General features: G+C 40.2%; 1 protein-coding gene across 1 annotated transcript in view; it reads right to left on the bottom strand.

The window, feature by feature from the left end:
* LOC117385508 (tenascin-R-like) overlaps window positions 1-12,454 on the bottom strand; it is a 69,207-nt gene extending 56,753 nt beyond the window's left edge. Inside the window, 10 exon segments of the mRNA XM_055228576.1 lie at window positions 377-527; window positions 3,288-3,361; window positions 3,364-3,402; window positions 4,614-4,757; window positions 5,133-5,252; window positions 9,970-10,446; window positions 11,290-11,452; window positions 11,594-11,694; window positions 11,918-12,131; window positions 12,371-12,454. Of these exon segments, the coding sequence (XP_055084551.1) occupies window positions 377-527; window positions 3,288-3,361; window positions 3,364-3,402; window positions 4,614-4,757; window positions 5,133-5,252; window positions 9,970-10,446; window positions 11,290-11,452; window positions 11,594-11,694; window positions 11,918-12,131; window positions 12,371-12,454 (1,567 nt within the window).
* Window positions 12,455-13,603: the final 1,149 nt, after the last annotated feature.

Here is a 13,603-nt window from a genome sequence, read left to right as displayed (position 1 = left end):
AATGAGGAACAAAGGCCTGACAGGAAATGGATGATGTTTTGACTGCGGACACCACAGTCTGAATTTGTTATTGGAACGTTTTGAATTGGATCTATTAGAGCTGTCCCAGCGGAGTCACGCGGGTGAACCAGTAGAGCCATACTTCACGGACATTAACGGTGTCGGAGAAACTCAGGTCAGTGTACAGAAATGAACAACACCTTTCCAATTATGTGTGCAGTGACGCAATCATAAAATAATGAGCAAATGAGGTAATGCGTGTGTAGGATCCCAATGTACCACACGATCCCAATGTAACTGAGAGGGGCACGGCCTTCATTTGTTAAAGATGTAAACACGTATAGAACAAAGCCTGGGTAGTGTAACTGCTACATACGTGTTGTGACGATGCCAGTGATGGGTTGGCTCCTGCCCTGCTCCCTCAGGGCCACCAGGTTCACTGTGTACTCCTCTCCTGGTCTCAGACCAGTCTGCACAAAAGAGGTGATGGTGCTGGGGAGCTGTGCTGTCATCCCTCCATCATTGTCCTGGAGGGAAAAACATAGTCATGAGATAAAGGAAGAAGAGAAAAGCTATTGTTCACTTGACAATTTCATGAAAATTATGAGGTCACACTTTTATTTTAACACTGTGTTCAATAAGTGTTAGAATTAGACAAGTTGCATTGTCTTTAATGAAGTAGATTAAGTGTTACCAAAAGTGAAAAAAATTATCAATAATTTCTAGCATAGATGTTTCAGAGAGTTTTCTACCCTGGGCACCACTTTGTTCATTCTGAGCCCTGCACTCATCCATATGGAGCTGCTGGACGTGTTCTCAGGCAGAGGGGGTTTCAGAGCACTTCCAGCAGACAGACAGATGTTAGGCCTAATGCTGCTGTAGACCCCGCTCTGTGAAGGTTTGCACTAACACCAAGAAGCCCGGTGTTTCCAATAACTCCACATGCTACTCGAGTTGTAATCTATGTAATAACTGAATTACTGCACTGGGCATCATCCTGTAGTTTTAGTGCTCATATCACAACTGGTGTTCTCAATAATTATTTGGTTAAACTAAGGCGCTTATTTAGAATAATCCCAACAATTTACTCCTGCACCTCCAGCTGCCTCCTGTGTGCACATAATTAGCAATGATTCACTCTGTGAGAAAGGTCAAATCCACACCTAAAAATCATTCAGTTTTTAATAATAAATGTTGTTGTTGAGGCAAAAGGTTTATTGAATGCAGAAAAGAATTCACTCTGACAATGGCAAAATATTAAAAACTTGCTGTAAAAGTTGTAAAAAATACAACAGCAAAACTAAGCAAACGTTAAGTGATAAACGGTGATTTTTTTATAGAGCGCTTTTTCACCTTCAAGGTACTTTAAAACACTTTACATCGACGAACCGCTCACCCATTCACACACATATTCACACACAAGGGGTTAAGTGTCATGCCCAAGGACACAACAGCATCCATCCGTGGGAGTTAGAATCGCACTGCCAACCTGTAGGTCAGTGGATTGAACGGCTCCACCAATGATGTTTATGTCTAGAGCTGGATTTGAAACACCTTCAGATCTGTGAACAAACTCTGTGACTCCCAATAAAGCTCCAATAAAAATACTAATCCTAATTCAAATATAGCCAAATATAGACAAGTTAACCTCTCCTTTCAAATGCCATATGTACAGTATTATAATATAAATGTAATGTAAACAGCTGCTTTTAAATATGCAGTAATCAGTGAAAAACAAATCCCACACTGCTTTTTAGATCACTAATCACTGGACCTGTAACATTTAGATTATATCTGTTAAATTTAAATGTCTGTTTGATATTGAACAATTGACAGATCATTCCAGTAACTCAGGAGTACAGAAATCATTAGCAGTATGCATTTGGAACAGTGTTGTAGCTGCAGGCATCGTTTAACATCATTTCAACATCAAGAAGACGTTATAGAGCAGCCTTCACAGTGAAATATAGAGATTTGCATTTGCATGTGGCCTGACCGCTGAGCTCTGACCTCCAGCTCGTCTGCTGCATGTGAATTATGACGCTGAGGTAAGGCACTTCAGGGACACTGTACTGCTTCTTCTTCGTGTATTGGAGAAGGAGGCAGAGTTTCCTTGTGTCAAATTATATAATTTTTTAATAAATGCCAAGATATTTTTGCACAAGTGTAGCCTCAAACACTGAGAGCGATGAAGCGTGGAGTAACTTTTTGAACAATCTAATCAAAAATCAAGGCAATATTATTATATAAGTTAGTTGCAATTATAGTTTTCACATCATATACAAAAATTAGTATGAGAATATTCAGTATTAAACAAGAAAGCTACACACCGGTACAGTTTCTGGGCTTTCTTTCTTCCGCATACTACAATTTCTTCCATCAAATAGGTACAGATCCTCATAATCATGAACACAACCTAACCATAACTTCCATTTTAGCACAAACAAAGCACTGTCTCTTCATAATTTCTTTCCTACTTCTAAGCAACGCAGTGAGTTCTTTGAACTCTCAGGCCAATCTCTCCATGCCTTTTTCCATTAGGAGATTGTTAAATTTCACAATCCCCATTGCTGGATTAAATCCACATGGGGCGGGACAGGCAACTCTTAATATGATTTCCCTTGTGGAGGAGGGGGGTAGAGAAAGCAAAGATGAACAAGTGAAGAATACAACTCCAGAAAGAGAGAGAGAGATGACATGCACAAAAGACGGAGACAGCGTAATGTAAAAATAGTGGTTTGGAGGCAAGAGGGTCTATAGTAAGAAGAAAGCAATAGGAAATGATTGGATAGGAGGAGTAAGCCAATAAAAAGCAAATTAGAAGGAACCTTTTTTTCTTAAAAGGCTTGCGATAAATAAAAAGTGCATTGTATTCTGGCCGGACCAAAGGATGTCTCCCCCTGAGAACGTCCTAAAGCAGAAAGCCAATTACTGAGAGGGTCTATGAGATTAGAGTGCCCAGAGTACCTGAGTTTACACTGGGAATTAAAGACAGAATGCTTTTAGTTTCAGACTTTGAACCAGGCTGGCTAACGTTGTCCTCACACAGGGTTTAGTAGCTCATCCATCTAATAGCCAATAAGCTTAAGAAAATCTCCTTTAATTTGGTGTGCGCTTTAAGTAGAGCAAATATTTTGAACGACTAATTTCACTACTCAGGATGTTTTGCTTTTTTTAGATTCACCGTCTCTTTTTCATTTGAGCGCAAAGACTATAGTTGTCATCTATAGTCCACTGTAGACTCATATAGGCGCTGACAAATGGGTCAACACTGGTAAAAACACAACCTTAGGGATAAAGCTGATCTCCCATCCATCGAAGGAGAAGTAGAACGGCTGCCACTGGACCTCCACTGACGTCTGGTGATGGATTTGAAGACTAAGCTATCTGGACTGGAGACATCTGAAAAGGTGAGAAAAGACATATTGTTGTTCTTCAGTGACCCTTACGGAACATAAATCACAACCTCACCAAACTTGTGCAAAGAAAACACAAAAATATGTTGTGATAAAAAAGATGAACATGTAACTTTAAGTGGAAGGTCACTCATTCCGTGGTTACGAGTAAAATTATTAGCATTAAAGAAGAACTGTTGTGCTTGTGTCTACGATATCGCTGTAATCAATGACAACTGTGGATCAATATGTCATTTGCACATTTAAATCGCAATATTCATCTAAAACGACGCAATAAAAGAAACTGACGTCGCCATAAACGTCATCGTAACATAGAGACATGAAGCTGTTGGCCCTTCTTATGGATAGCTGCAGATCGCACTAAAAAGTCATGGATTTTATTTTCAAGAAAATAAAACTGAAGACCGAAGTAACGGTGACGGTGAAGACGGGGATTCACCGGCAAAATGGCGTCTTGAAAATAAGTGATTAACGATTGCTCACACATGCACGAATCACTCAAAAAAAAAACTTCGAGAGGGTAAAACAGAGGGGTAAACAACTACAACTCGATTTTGCGTAATAGTTCTGCTTTAACAGCGCAGATTGGCAGCCTCGCTTATGCCTGTCTACCCCACGGCAGATGTGGCTACAGTAATAATTTACCATAACCTGAGTGTGGAGTGCGGAGTACGTTAAGCGCTTTGTGTGTCTTGAGGCGCATTATTATTATTTATTATCATTATTATTAATTCATGTTTGCTACAGGGCTGAATGATATCAAAAGCACAAATTGTTGCTTTATTTACACATTAAATAAAACATAGCATCCAATTAATAATACATGCATGTCTAAATGTATGTAGATTTTTTATTTAATAGAAAAAGTAAGTTTCCAAATACTGCTAATATATGATTTTGAAAACACACATGGGAGACTTGTTTTGTTTGTGTTGAATTAAAACTGATACTAAACAGGTGTTGGAGCAGATTTACAACAAGATTGCAGAAAAAACCCAGGTGGCATTCTCACTTTATTGACACAGTGAACCAGCAGGAGGGTTTGGGGGGTTGTATCAACTGAAAATAGTGTGAGACTAGATGTGCATCTGCTTGAATTAATATGCTCCCTTTACTGTCTAGGAGAGTAAACAGGAATATTAAAGGGGCCTCATGGGACCATAAAGTTGCTTGTGTTACAGAGAGGAGAGCACTCACAGGTGGAGACGGTGATGCTGGCGGGGACACTGATACTGTTGTTGATGACAGAGAACACGTTGATGTTGTATTCCATTCCGGCGTCCAGCCCGGAGATGGAGCATGTGGTGGTGTTACCGGGCAGCCGCAACTCCATCTGCACCCCTGCGACGAAAGAGTCAACGCCGTGTTACGTATACTTTATACAACAATATGAGTTTGCGTTTAACTTCAATGACAATTACCTACAGCAGAAAGTCGAAGAGAACACCTTTTACAATTCATTACACTATTCATGGGTTTCAGAAGCGTGAAAAATGAGCAAAAATTCAAAACAAAATTTATATCCTCAATATCCTTTAAGTCCTAAAAATGTCACTATGAATACTAAAGAATACTTTGTGTTGATGTACAAAAAACTCAAAAAATACATTAACATTTCTGCAAACTCATACAATCTTACATATTTTTCGCATAAACATTTTACACTCCACGTCTCAGCCTAATCATAAAACGGTGGCTCCACATTAAAGCATTTACCTCCAGGGGTATTGGGTGTGTAAGTGACCAGGAAGTCTGTAAGGACGACCGAGCCCTCCCACTCCAGGTCAATTGATCGATCGGTCACTGCTCGTACCCTCAAGTTCATCGCTGGTGCCACTGAAAAAGAATAATTTAAACACGATTTATTCATGAGCTTATTGATGTGCATCCCCAAAATTCACAAAGCCTGCGGCAAGTTTCAGATGTATTGGTGCAGAAAATCCCCCTTGAGCGTAGAACATTTGGCGGCATGTTAAATATGTTGCCCTTTTTTTCTTTTGTTTTTTTTTAGCAGTAGATCTTCTTATCTAGTGTCTCGCCTTAGGACAGTTTGACAGCATGAGAGGGTAGAGCGGAGCACAGGGGTCAAACTCTGTGACTGTACTTGCTTTCTCACTCATGTAATACAGTTTCTTTTGTTTTACTGTAATAAGTTCCCAGTAAAAGCTCAGCTCATAACAGCTCAGAACCCCACAGCTTGAAACTATCATTTCCCCCATGAAAATACCACACAAAAAGGAGATTCAGAGTAGGACTGTAGAATAAATCGCAAATTGAGCTGGAGATCACAAAAGCTGCAATAATTTAACAATAGAATGTCCTCTGCAAGGACAAACACGCTCTGAAATTCATGGGATTCTTGTATTAGTTTCACAGTTTATATGTCTGTCTTGTCTCAAAGTTAATGCTCCTGGAAATGTTTGCAAAGTGAACTCTGAATAGAATCCTGCTTTATAAAAACAAATTGCAAATCTAATCGAAATACTGCAGATTTATCCTGGCTTGAGCTCATTTTAGTCCTAATATGGACCTAATTTGGTTGTAATGACTCTGTTTGCTCTCTTTTTATTTTGTCTGTGAAATCCCTCAGTCATACAAGTCTGATCCACAGTAAAAGAAAAAATCTAACTTGTCAACTGGATAAAAAGTTGTAGTAGTGAAGACGTTTCGCTGCTCATCGAAGCCGCTTCTTAAGTTCTGGTTAAATCCTGGTTAAGTCCATGTTTCGTTCTGGGTTCTGTTCTAGTTTTCACACAGTTTTAACAAATGGGAGCTCACCCAAAGTTTCAGTTGCTGGTATCAAAGCGTAAAAACAGGATGATTGACTATATTTGGGGTTGCACATTCTTGCTGGTAAAGGATGTTGACACTTAGCAACAGAGAGTAGTGTTAGACGGAGTGATGAAATGCTGCCTCTCATTCAGGGCGAAGTGGATTTTGTTGAGCCGTAAACCGGAGAGGTGGTGCTGAATGAGAATGACGTGGCATAAACAAGAGTGTTTATGGGGGTTTCTGTGAAGGAAACGAGGAGAGTAAGAGGACGAAGGCGGCGAAGGACAAGAACGGTGTATGAAAAAAACAAGGCACAGGTGGATGGCTGTAAATCATCTGAATGGAGAACTTGGCCAACATTTCTGCATGATGTGGCATAAACATGAAGCAATAGATCCGTAGAGACATATATGAGCAATAATACACAACCCATCAACTTCTTCTTTATGTCTGTAAGCTGGTATCCTGGACTTTACAGCACCACATACACTCCTCAGGGAGCCACTGGGCACTTTTTAGTAGCCATTTCAGCTCCTTCCTCACGCACACGACAGATGGACACACTAAAACATCTGAGACTTGTCAGAATGTGAGGAAATAAATCAAAAGTAGGTACTAATCAATGAGATGGCTAGAGAGAGACTGAATGAGGTCGCAGAGGACGGCAAAGCGACAGGCGGCTTGAACATTATGGTGAAGGACAGATTCTGCGGCACTTGACGTTATGGAACAAAGGAGCTCTTCAAATTCAAACAGAAATATGAAGTATGCTCCCACAGAAGGTAATGTATACGTTCACCTAGTCTGGCATGAACCCAGCAACAAGGTCTATGCTCAATCACAATATGACCTTTGAGTAAACCAGCTTCATAACTATAAAAAAAAAACTGTTGCCTTGGATCCAAAATACACACTTCAGTACTGTGTTGGTGACTGGCTGTGATTGACAGGTGGATTAGCCAATCGGGGACACGCTTGGTCCATCCGTATGGGAAAAAATGAAAAGAAAAATATCACAAGGGGCTGAAAAACATTGCAAATTTCTGTAGAATCTCTGACCAATGAGCTCCTTCACTTTAAGTGTCACTGAAAAAATAAATCCGACTACAAGATCGCGTTTGACCAGACATGAGACATCAGAGGACGTGTGGGCCAGACTGAAATCAAACTGTAAAAAAAAATACAGAGATATTCTGGATTTCACAAGGAATAAAAACAGTATGACAGATTGTTTACTATATAGGCAGTGTAGATGATTATCCATTGCCAACTTTGGATTGTTGGTAATTTAATTTGTTGGTTTCAAATGTACTTATTTTTAGGGGTCAGTCTGGGGTTAAGAGAGTCCTTTTTATTGATTTGATGTAATGTAAATCATTTTTGGCTATTGCAGAAGAAAAGTACTTCAGAAATAAGGACAGAACGGTAATGAAATATCAATAGTGATCTTAAAAATGTAAAAGCCTTACATCACTATCTCACTGATGACAAACCCTCACAGTTTGTGCCTGTGGATCCACAACCCACAAAAAAAGCAGTGTTTTTTGTTTTTTAGCTTTATATTTGAAACGATTCCCAAACAAAAGGGCCTGGACTGGAGAGTTGTTGTTGTTGGACACTGCTGTAGGGGACATTTTATTAGATTATCAAGATCAGGGAAAATAAGATTGAATGGGGAAGAAGGGCCAAGCTTAAAGGCAAAATGATGGCTGGTTGTTTGTCTTTTTTTTTTTTGGGCAACCAGATAACAGAGTAAATAAATTAGAGATTGACCGATATGTTGTTTTTTTTTTTAATGGCCAATGCCGATACCTAATGGCTGATTAGTTCTGCCCATATTTTTCGGTCAATATGTGGGGCAGATTTTTATTGTTTTCCCCAAATTCTGTAATTTAAATTTACTTCAAACTCACCCACAGCCCTTTTTACCACAAAAACTATAAAACAGCAGTGTAATCGTGTTTTGTGCAGTCTTCAAACTTCGTATTCATGGGTATTTTAAGGCAGCAGGATTTAAGACAGACAGCCGATATGTGACAAAGCACAAATCGCTAAAAATATAATCAGTATTCACCACTGTCCACCACCAGAATACCTCATGGGGTCACTCATGGGTACACATAGTTAGTAACCATTAACAATAAGCACCCTAATCTGAGGTCACGGGCCACAGTGCAGCTCTACCTGGCCAAACAACGCCAACGTGATGTCACTCTTACATCTCAATCCGCAGTGTGATAAAACAGACTTCAAAACAGAGCTCCTTTTGTTTTTCTCCAAGTTTTACACCATAATATGCACAACAAAAGAACAACATCAGACCTTTCCTTGCAGACAGACGCTCATTCACATATCACTTTATTGTGCCTGGACGTGGTCAACAAAATAGCGCTGCCGAACACATATTCAGAGGTGCTTTGTCATGGAGCAAAATGGAGAATCAATTTCTAGTCAGCAAAGAGGAACGGCTCTGAATATTGAATGACATTGGTCACAAGCTCCAACATGAAAACCACAGTGACAGTATTGGTTCTGAAGCTGCTGAGGCAAAGCACTGAATGGGCCACACGAATCGAGCTGTCCTTCTCTCCACGCCTGTCAGAACGCATTTAATTCAAATATTATTCAAAAGCAACCAAAGATGAACTGTCAAATGGCTGCCAAAACACTGTCAGCTCAGCTTGCTTTAAAATATTTCCCACAATGTTTTGTACTATCGGTCTAAAGCAACATTTGAATAACTTTTTGTAATAAAAAAGTATATAAAAGGGACATAAAAGGTACAAGGTGCATATGTAAAGTGTTATTTAGCATTAGCAGAATGAGTATATACATGTATGCAAAGTGGAACAAGTGAGTTTTTAGTGTAGTGATGTAAAGTTTGTGAGTTGTAATTTTTCTCCTAGTTACATGAAAACGCTCAGTCACATCACATAGACCGATGTAAATGTCACTGTACAAATATCCCATGCATCACAAGCAGAGAATGTCAGGAAGTGTCACCGATTCTTTTCACTCACAACCAATTTAAATCATTACAGAATACCTGACACAGCTGGAGATTAAATGCCTCCTCATAGGCTGACCTCTGTGCTCGTCTGTGTCAAGATATTCTGCAATTTAAATTCAAGAGCATCGGTTTCCTGAGTGAGTATACAGGCTCCTATAATTGAAGCGAAAATACATCCAGCTTCTTTCAACTTTTGATAATGTGAAACACTTACGCCTGTCACCAGACAGGTCCCAGGTAATTGAACTGCTTCATTCTCAATTCAGCAAACTATCCGTGGCCAGTGTGTTGCTGCTTTAGCCTATAATTGTACAGAACAAAGACATTCAGACTGACACTCAGTGTAGGAGAGGGAATTGGTGTGTAATATGATTTCCCATGTCCTGTCATTGTCAATTTAAAAAGTTGAGAAGTAGGAACAAAACGTGTCTCAGTTGGAGATACTGTGTTGGCAATTTTAACAAATTACTCACCATTATAGACATCACAGATGACTTCTGTTTTCCAGAAGTAAAAGAAAAGATAAAACTTTAAATATTGAAGCACACTGGATGTACAAACCAATAGCATGGAGGTTTGGGAGATGTTTTTACTGCACTGAACTAGCTTCCTTCTGCTCTCAAGGCAGTTGTTGAGACCAAACAAAGCACCAATTTTAAGAAGAATACTTGACTCTAGAGAGCTTTTCTCTTTCCAGTACAAGCTGTATTAAGATAAGAAATAATAAATAAGAAAAAGTACTACATCAAGGAAAACGTAATAGTCAGATACCTGAGTTACAGTCATCTCCAGCGTAGCCGTCCTGGCACACACAGAAGCCCTCTTTGCACACCCCCTTCTTGCTGCAGTTGTTGGCACAGTAGACCAGAGAGCAGTCTTCCCCCACATATCCAGGGCGACAGTGGCAGGTGCCGTTGACGCACTGGCCCTGGTCAGAGCAGTCGTTGAGGCAGCGTCCCACCATGCAGTCCTCCCCCGTGTAGGACTCCTCACACACACACTCTCCATCGATACAGAGGCCACGCCCCGAGCAGTCTGAAGGGCACCGCGGCTCCGAACAATTGTCCCCTCCGAAGTCACGGTCACATACACACTCGCCCTCCACACAGATGCCCTGTCCTGAGCAGTCGTCCGGGCAACGCGGCTCTGAGCAGTTCTTGCCCGTCCAACCTTCTTCACAGATACAGCCACAGATCTCAAAGCTGAAGGTGCCATGACCGCTGCAGCTGGAGCCGACATCCAAACGGCCTGTGAAAAAACATTAGGAAAAATCACATCATGAAGGCAATTCACAAGAAATATTGAGGAACTAACAAGAAAACAACCTTCTCACACACAAATATAATATGTAAAATGATCAAAACTGGGGCTGATGTGTTGATGTGCTTGTTGAGAGGTAAAGACCAAATGTATCAGGAAAAGAATATGCAAATGTATCACCACAGAATGTTGTAAAATGTTTTTTTTCCTGCTTGCTCATAAGCACAAAATTGTCTGAAAATTGTAAACAACATTAACAAACTGTTGGATATAACATAACATTCTAATAGTAATTTAAATGTCCAGTCCACTTGATATTTATTACTGAGAAATCATAACAGTAGTCAGAACATCAGAGACTGTAATCTTGGCTCATTTTAGTGCATTTCTATTCCACTCCAAGCGTCCTGAGCTAGGCTCTCAGCCTCATTCTGATTCAGATCAGCACTACAGCAGATAATCATATTCCCGCTGAAGAGACAGGGCATTTTTAGAAAATATTTGAATGGTTTGATGGTGTCAATGGAGCAGATCCTTTAACCATAATCTATCCTATAACTTCATCCCAGTCTAGTTTCCCACGTAATCATGGACACATCAGATGAATACTAATACAAAATGATTTAAAGAGCTTTTAGACAACAGCATTCTTCTTTATTGCCCTTCATGCAAATTTACAGAAATTATTTAAACTGCAGTTCACCCTGTGCAAGTATTTTTAAGCACTAAATGTTCTCTCTGTTTGGACCATCAGTATAATGAGATAGTAAAACAGGAGCAAAGCATTACTTTATTACATACAGCGCATTATGTCGTTTAAACAGAACTCACCCATGGCAGAGCCGTCCCCACAGCACCCAGCGCCACACTGCGCTCTGAGCATGGACACCTCCCTCTCCAACATCTCCACTCGAGTGACCAGCTGCTGGAGGGTGATGGACGAGGGACAGCCACATGCGGCTTTGGGGATGTTGATGCGATGAGTAAATGTGACCTAATTAGAGCAAATAGTGATCAAATACACACCACAGAATATTGGACTCAGCAGAAAAGTATCAACGAAGATACAATTTTATTAGGCTGAGTAAAGCTTAAATCGATATAAGATTCACAGATAAAAGAACCAACAACTGACCTGGCTCTCAGTGTCCAGCGTCTGCTCTGTGTATTCTGTGGGTTCCATTGAGTCAAGTGGCCCCTGCACAGCGAGTCTGGACCCCAGCTCTGCCCGAGCCCCTTCAAAAGAACATTATCCTCAGTATTATTAACTGAATGAATTACCTGAATTAGCTAAATGTTATGTTCATATTGTCATTAGAATACATTTCAATAATAACCTTACTGTATTTAAGAACATCTTTTCTTTTAAGAAGCATTACAGACAGGATTACAGATAAGAACTTCTGATATAAGAAGAATAAGTTTATCAGTGGAACATGTTGCATGCACTCACCATCACCGGGGGCAGCTGCAGAGGCGTCCAGATCCACAGAGCAGAGAGACTCCATAGGGACGTTTATGTTGTAGACATGGTTGAAGACCACAGGCTGGTCTTTCATCGTCTGGTTGACTGTGGAGGAGGAGGGGGGCTCGTCTGTACCGGGGCTCTGTCTTCTTACTCTGGTGGTGCGGACCAGTGGACTGTCTTGTGATGGAGCAGCATAACTACCATTCTAACCAAAGAGTCGTATGAGTTTATGTAAAACGATATTTTCCGACAGACTGAAATGCAAATGTAAATGCATAATAGCAATATAGACAACAACCTCGCCACTTTGTTCTATTTAAAACAGCCCAGACAAAAGTAATTAACTTACTTCCTAAAATAGTGGAACAGAAAATTAATTTTACACAGCCCTGTGAGCTGTCCCCTGTGTCTCATAACTAGATCTTTTTAATTGATGAGTTGTACCTGTAAAAGGAGGAGCAGTGCCAGGGCCAGGATCCAGCCTGTTGTGAGCAGCCTGGCCTTGTGAAGGTGCTCTGCCAAAAGCATTCTGGGAAACAGCCTCAGCACTCCTGGCAGCCACGCCTGTAACGATAAGAGAAATGTATGATGAATTTTAATCCACTTTAATTTAAGATCAGTTCTGGGGATAAATACTTTTCATGCAATAAAAAGAACGGAGATCTCATCACAATGTTTACGACCAGATACATGATCTATATCAGGAAACAAACAAACAAACACAAAGTCATTCAAGGAGATGGCTCCCTCCCGACTTCAGTCAACGCTCTGTAAATCATTATAAGGGCAACCAAACCCAGTGCAGATGTTTCACCAGGATAATTATGAGGCAGCCAGACAATTAGAGGAATATTTTCACAAATCCTTGGCAACATTTTCACAACACTGTTTTAGCACATTCACGCCAATGTTTTTGTCGGGAGAAGCCACTGAAGAGGTGCTTTCAAAATCCCATTGATGTGGCAGAGCGGTTGGTGTTCAACAGCCTCTCCTATCACAACAATGCATCTTGTGTGGATGAGGCAGCGATTGCTCTCAGCCGCCTCTTTTTGTGGGTGTCGAATGGGCGTATTACCCCACACTTGTATTTTCTGAGAGTTTAGGGGAAATGTTGGATATATTTGCACATAGATGAGATCGAAAATACTAAATGTGTAGGTTTTTGTGTAGGTTCTTGACCTGCAACAGTTGAAGAGAAAATATGACAGATTTGGACCAACTCAAACATATTGTACCATGAGAAAGGAGGGATTTTCAGCAGGTTAACAAATCTCAAGAGTAGAATACAATTAACTACCGTAATGGTTTATAAGTGTGTGCTTGGAAGTTAAGTCATTTTAAAAGAGCACATATTTCTGATCTATGTTATATTGTCTCCTCATCAAAAACATACCTTCAGCTGTGTTTTTTTTTTTATTCACACATGTTTAGGGCTGAGTTCTTCTCTCAAACAGAAAACACTCTGTTCCACCTTGTGATGTCACATGGTAAAACAGGAAGCGCTCCACTAAATACACCTTCACTAGAATTATTTGGATAATTTCAGCCCTGGAATTGCCAATCTCTACTGAACTAAAGATAAAAGACGGACATTAACTTAAAAACTACCATTAAATGACATCACAAGGTGGAGCAGAGCATTTTTAGCTTTGGAGATGTAGCCAGATAATAATTGTC

This window comes from Periophthalmus magnuspinnatus, chromosome 17, assembly GCF_009829125.3.
Source record: "Periophthalmus magnuspinnatus isolate fPerMag1 chromosome 17, fPerMag1.2.pri, whole genome shotgun sequence".
NCBI classification, from domain to species: Eukaryota; Metazoa; Chordata; class Actinopteri; order Gobiiformes; family Gobiidae; genus Periophthalmus; species Periophthalmus magnuspinnatus.
This window is presented reverse-complemented; position numbering and strand designations above follow the sequence as displayed.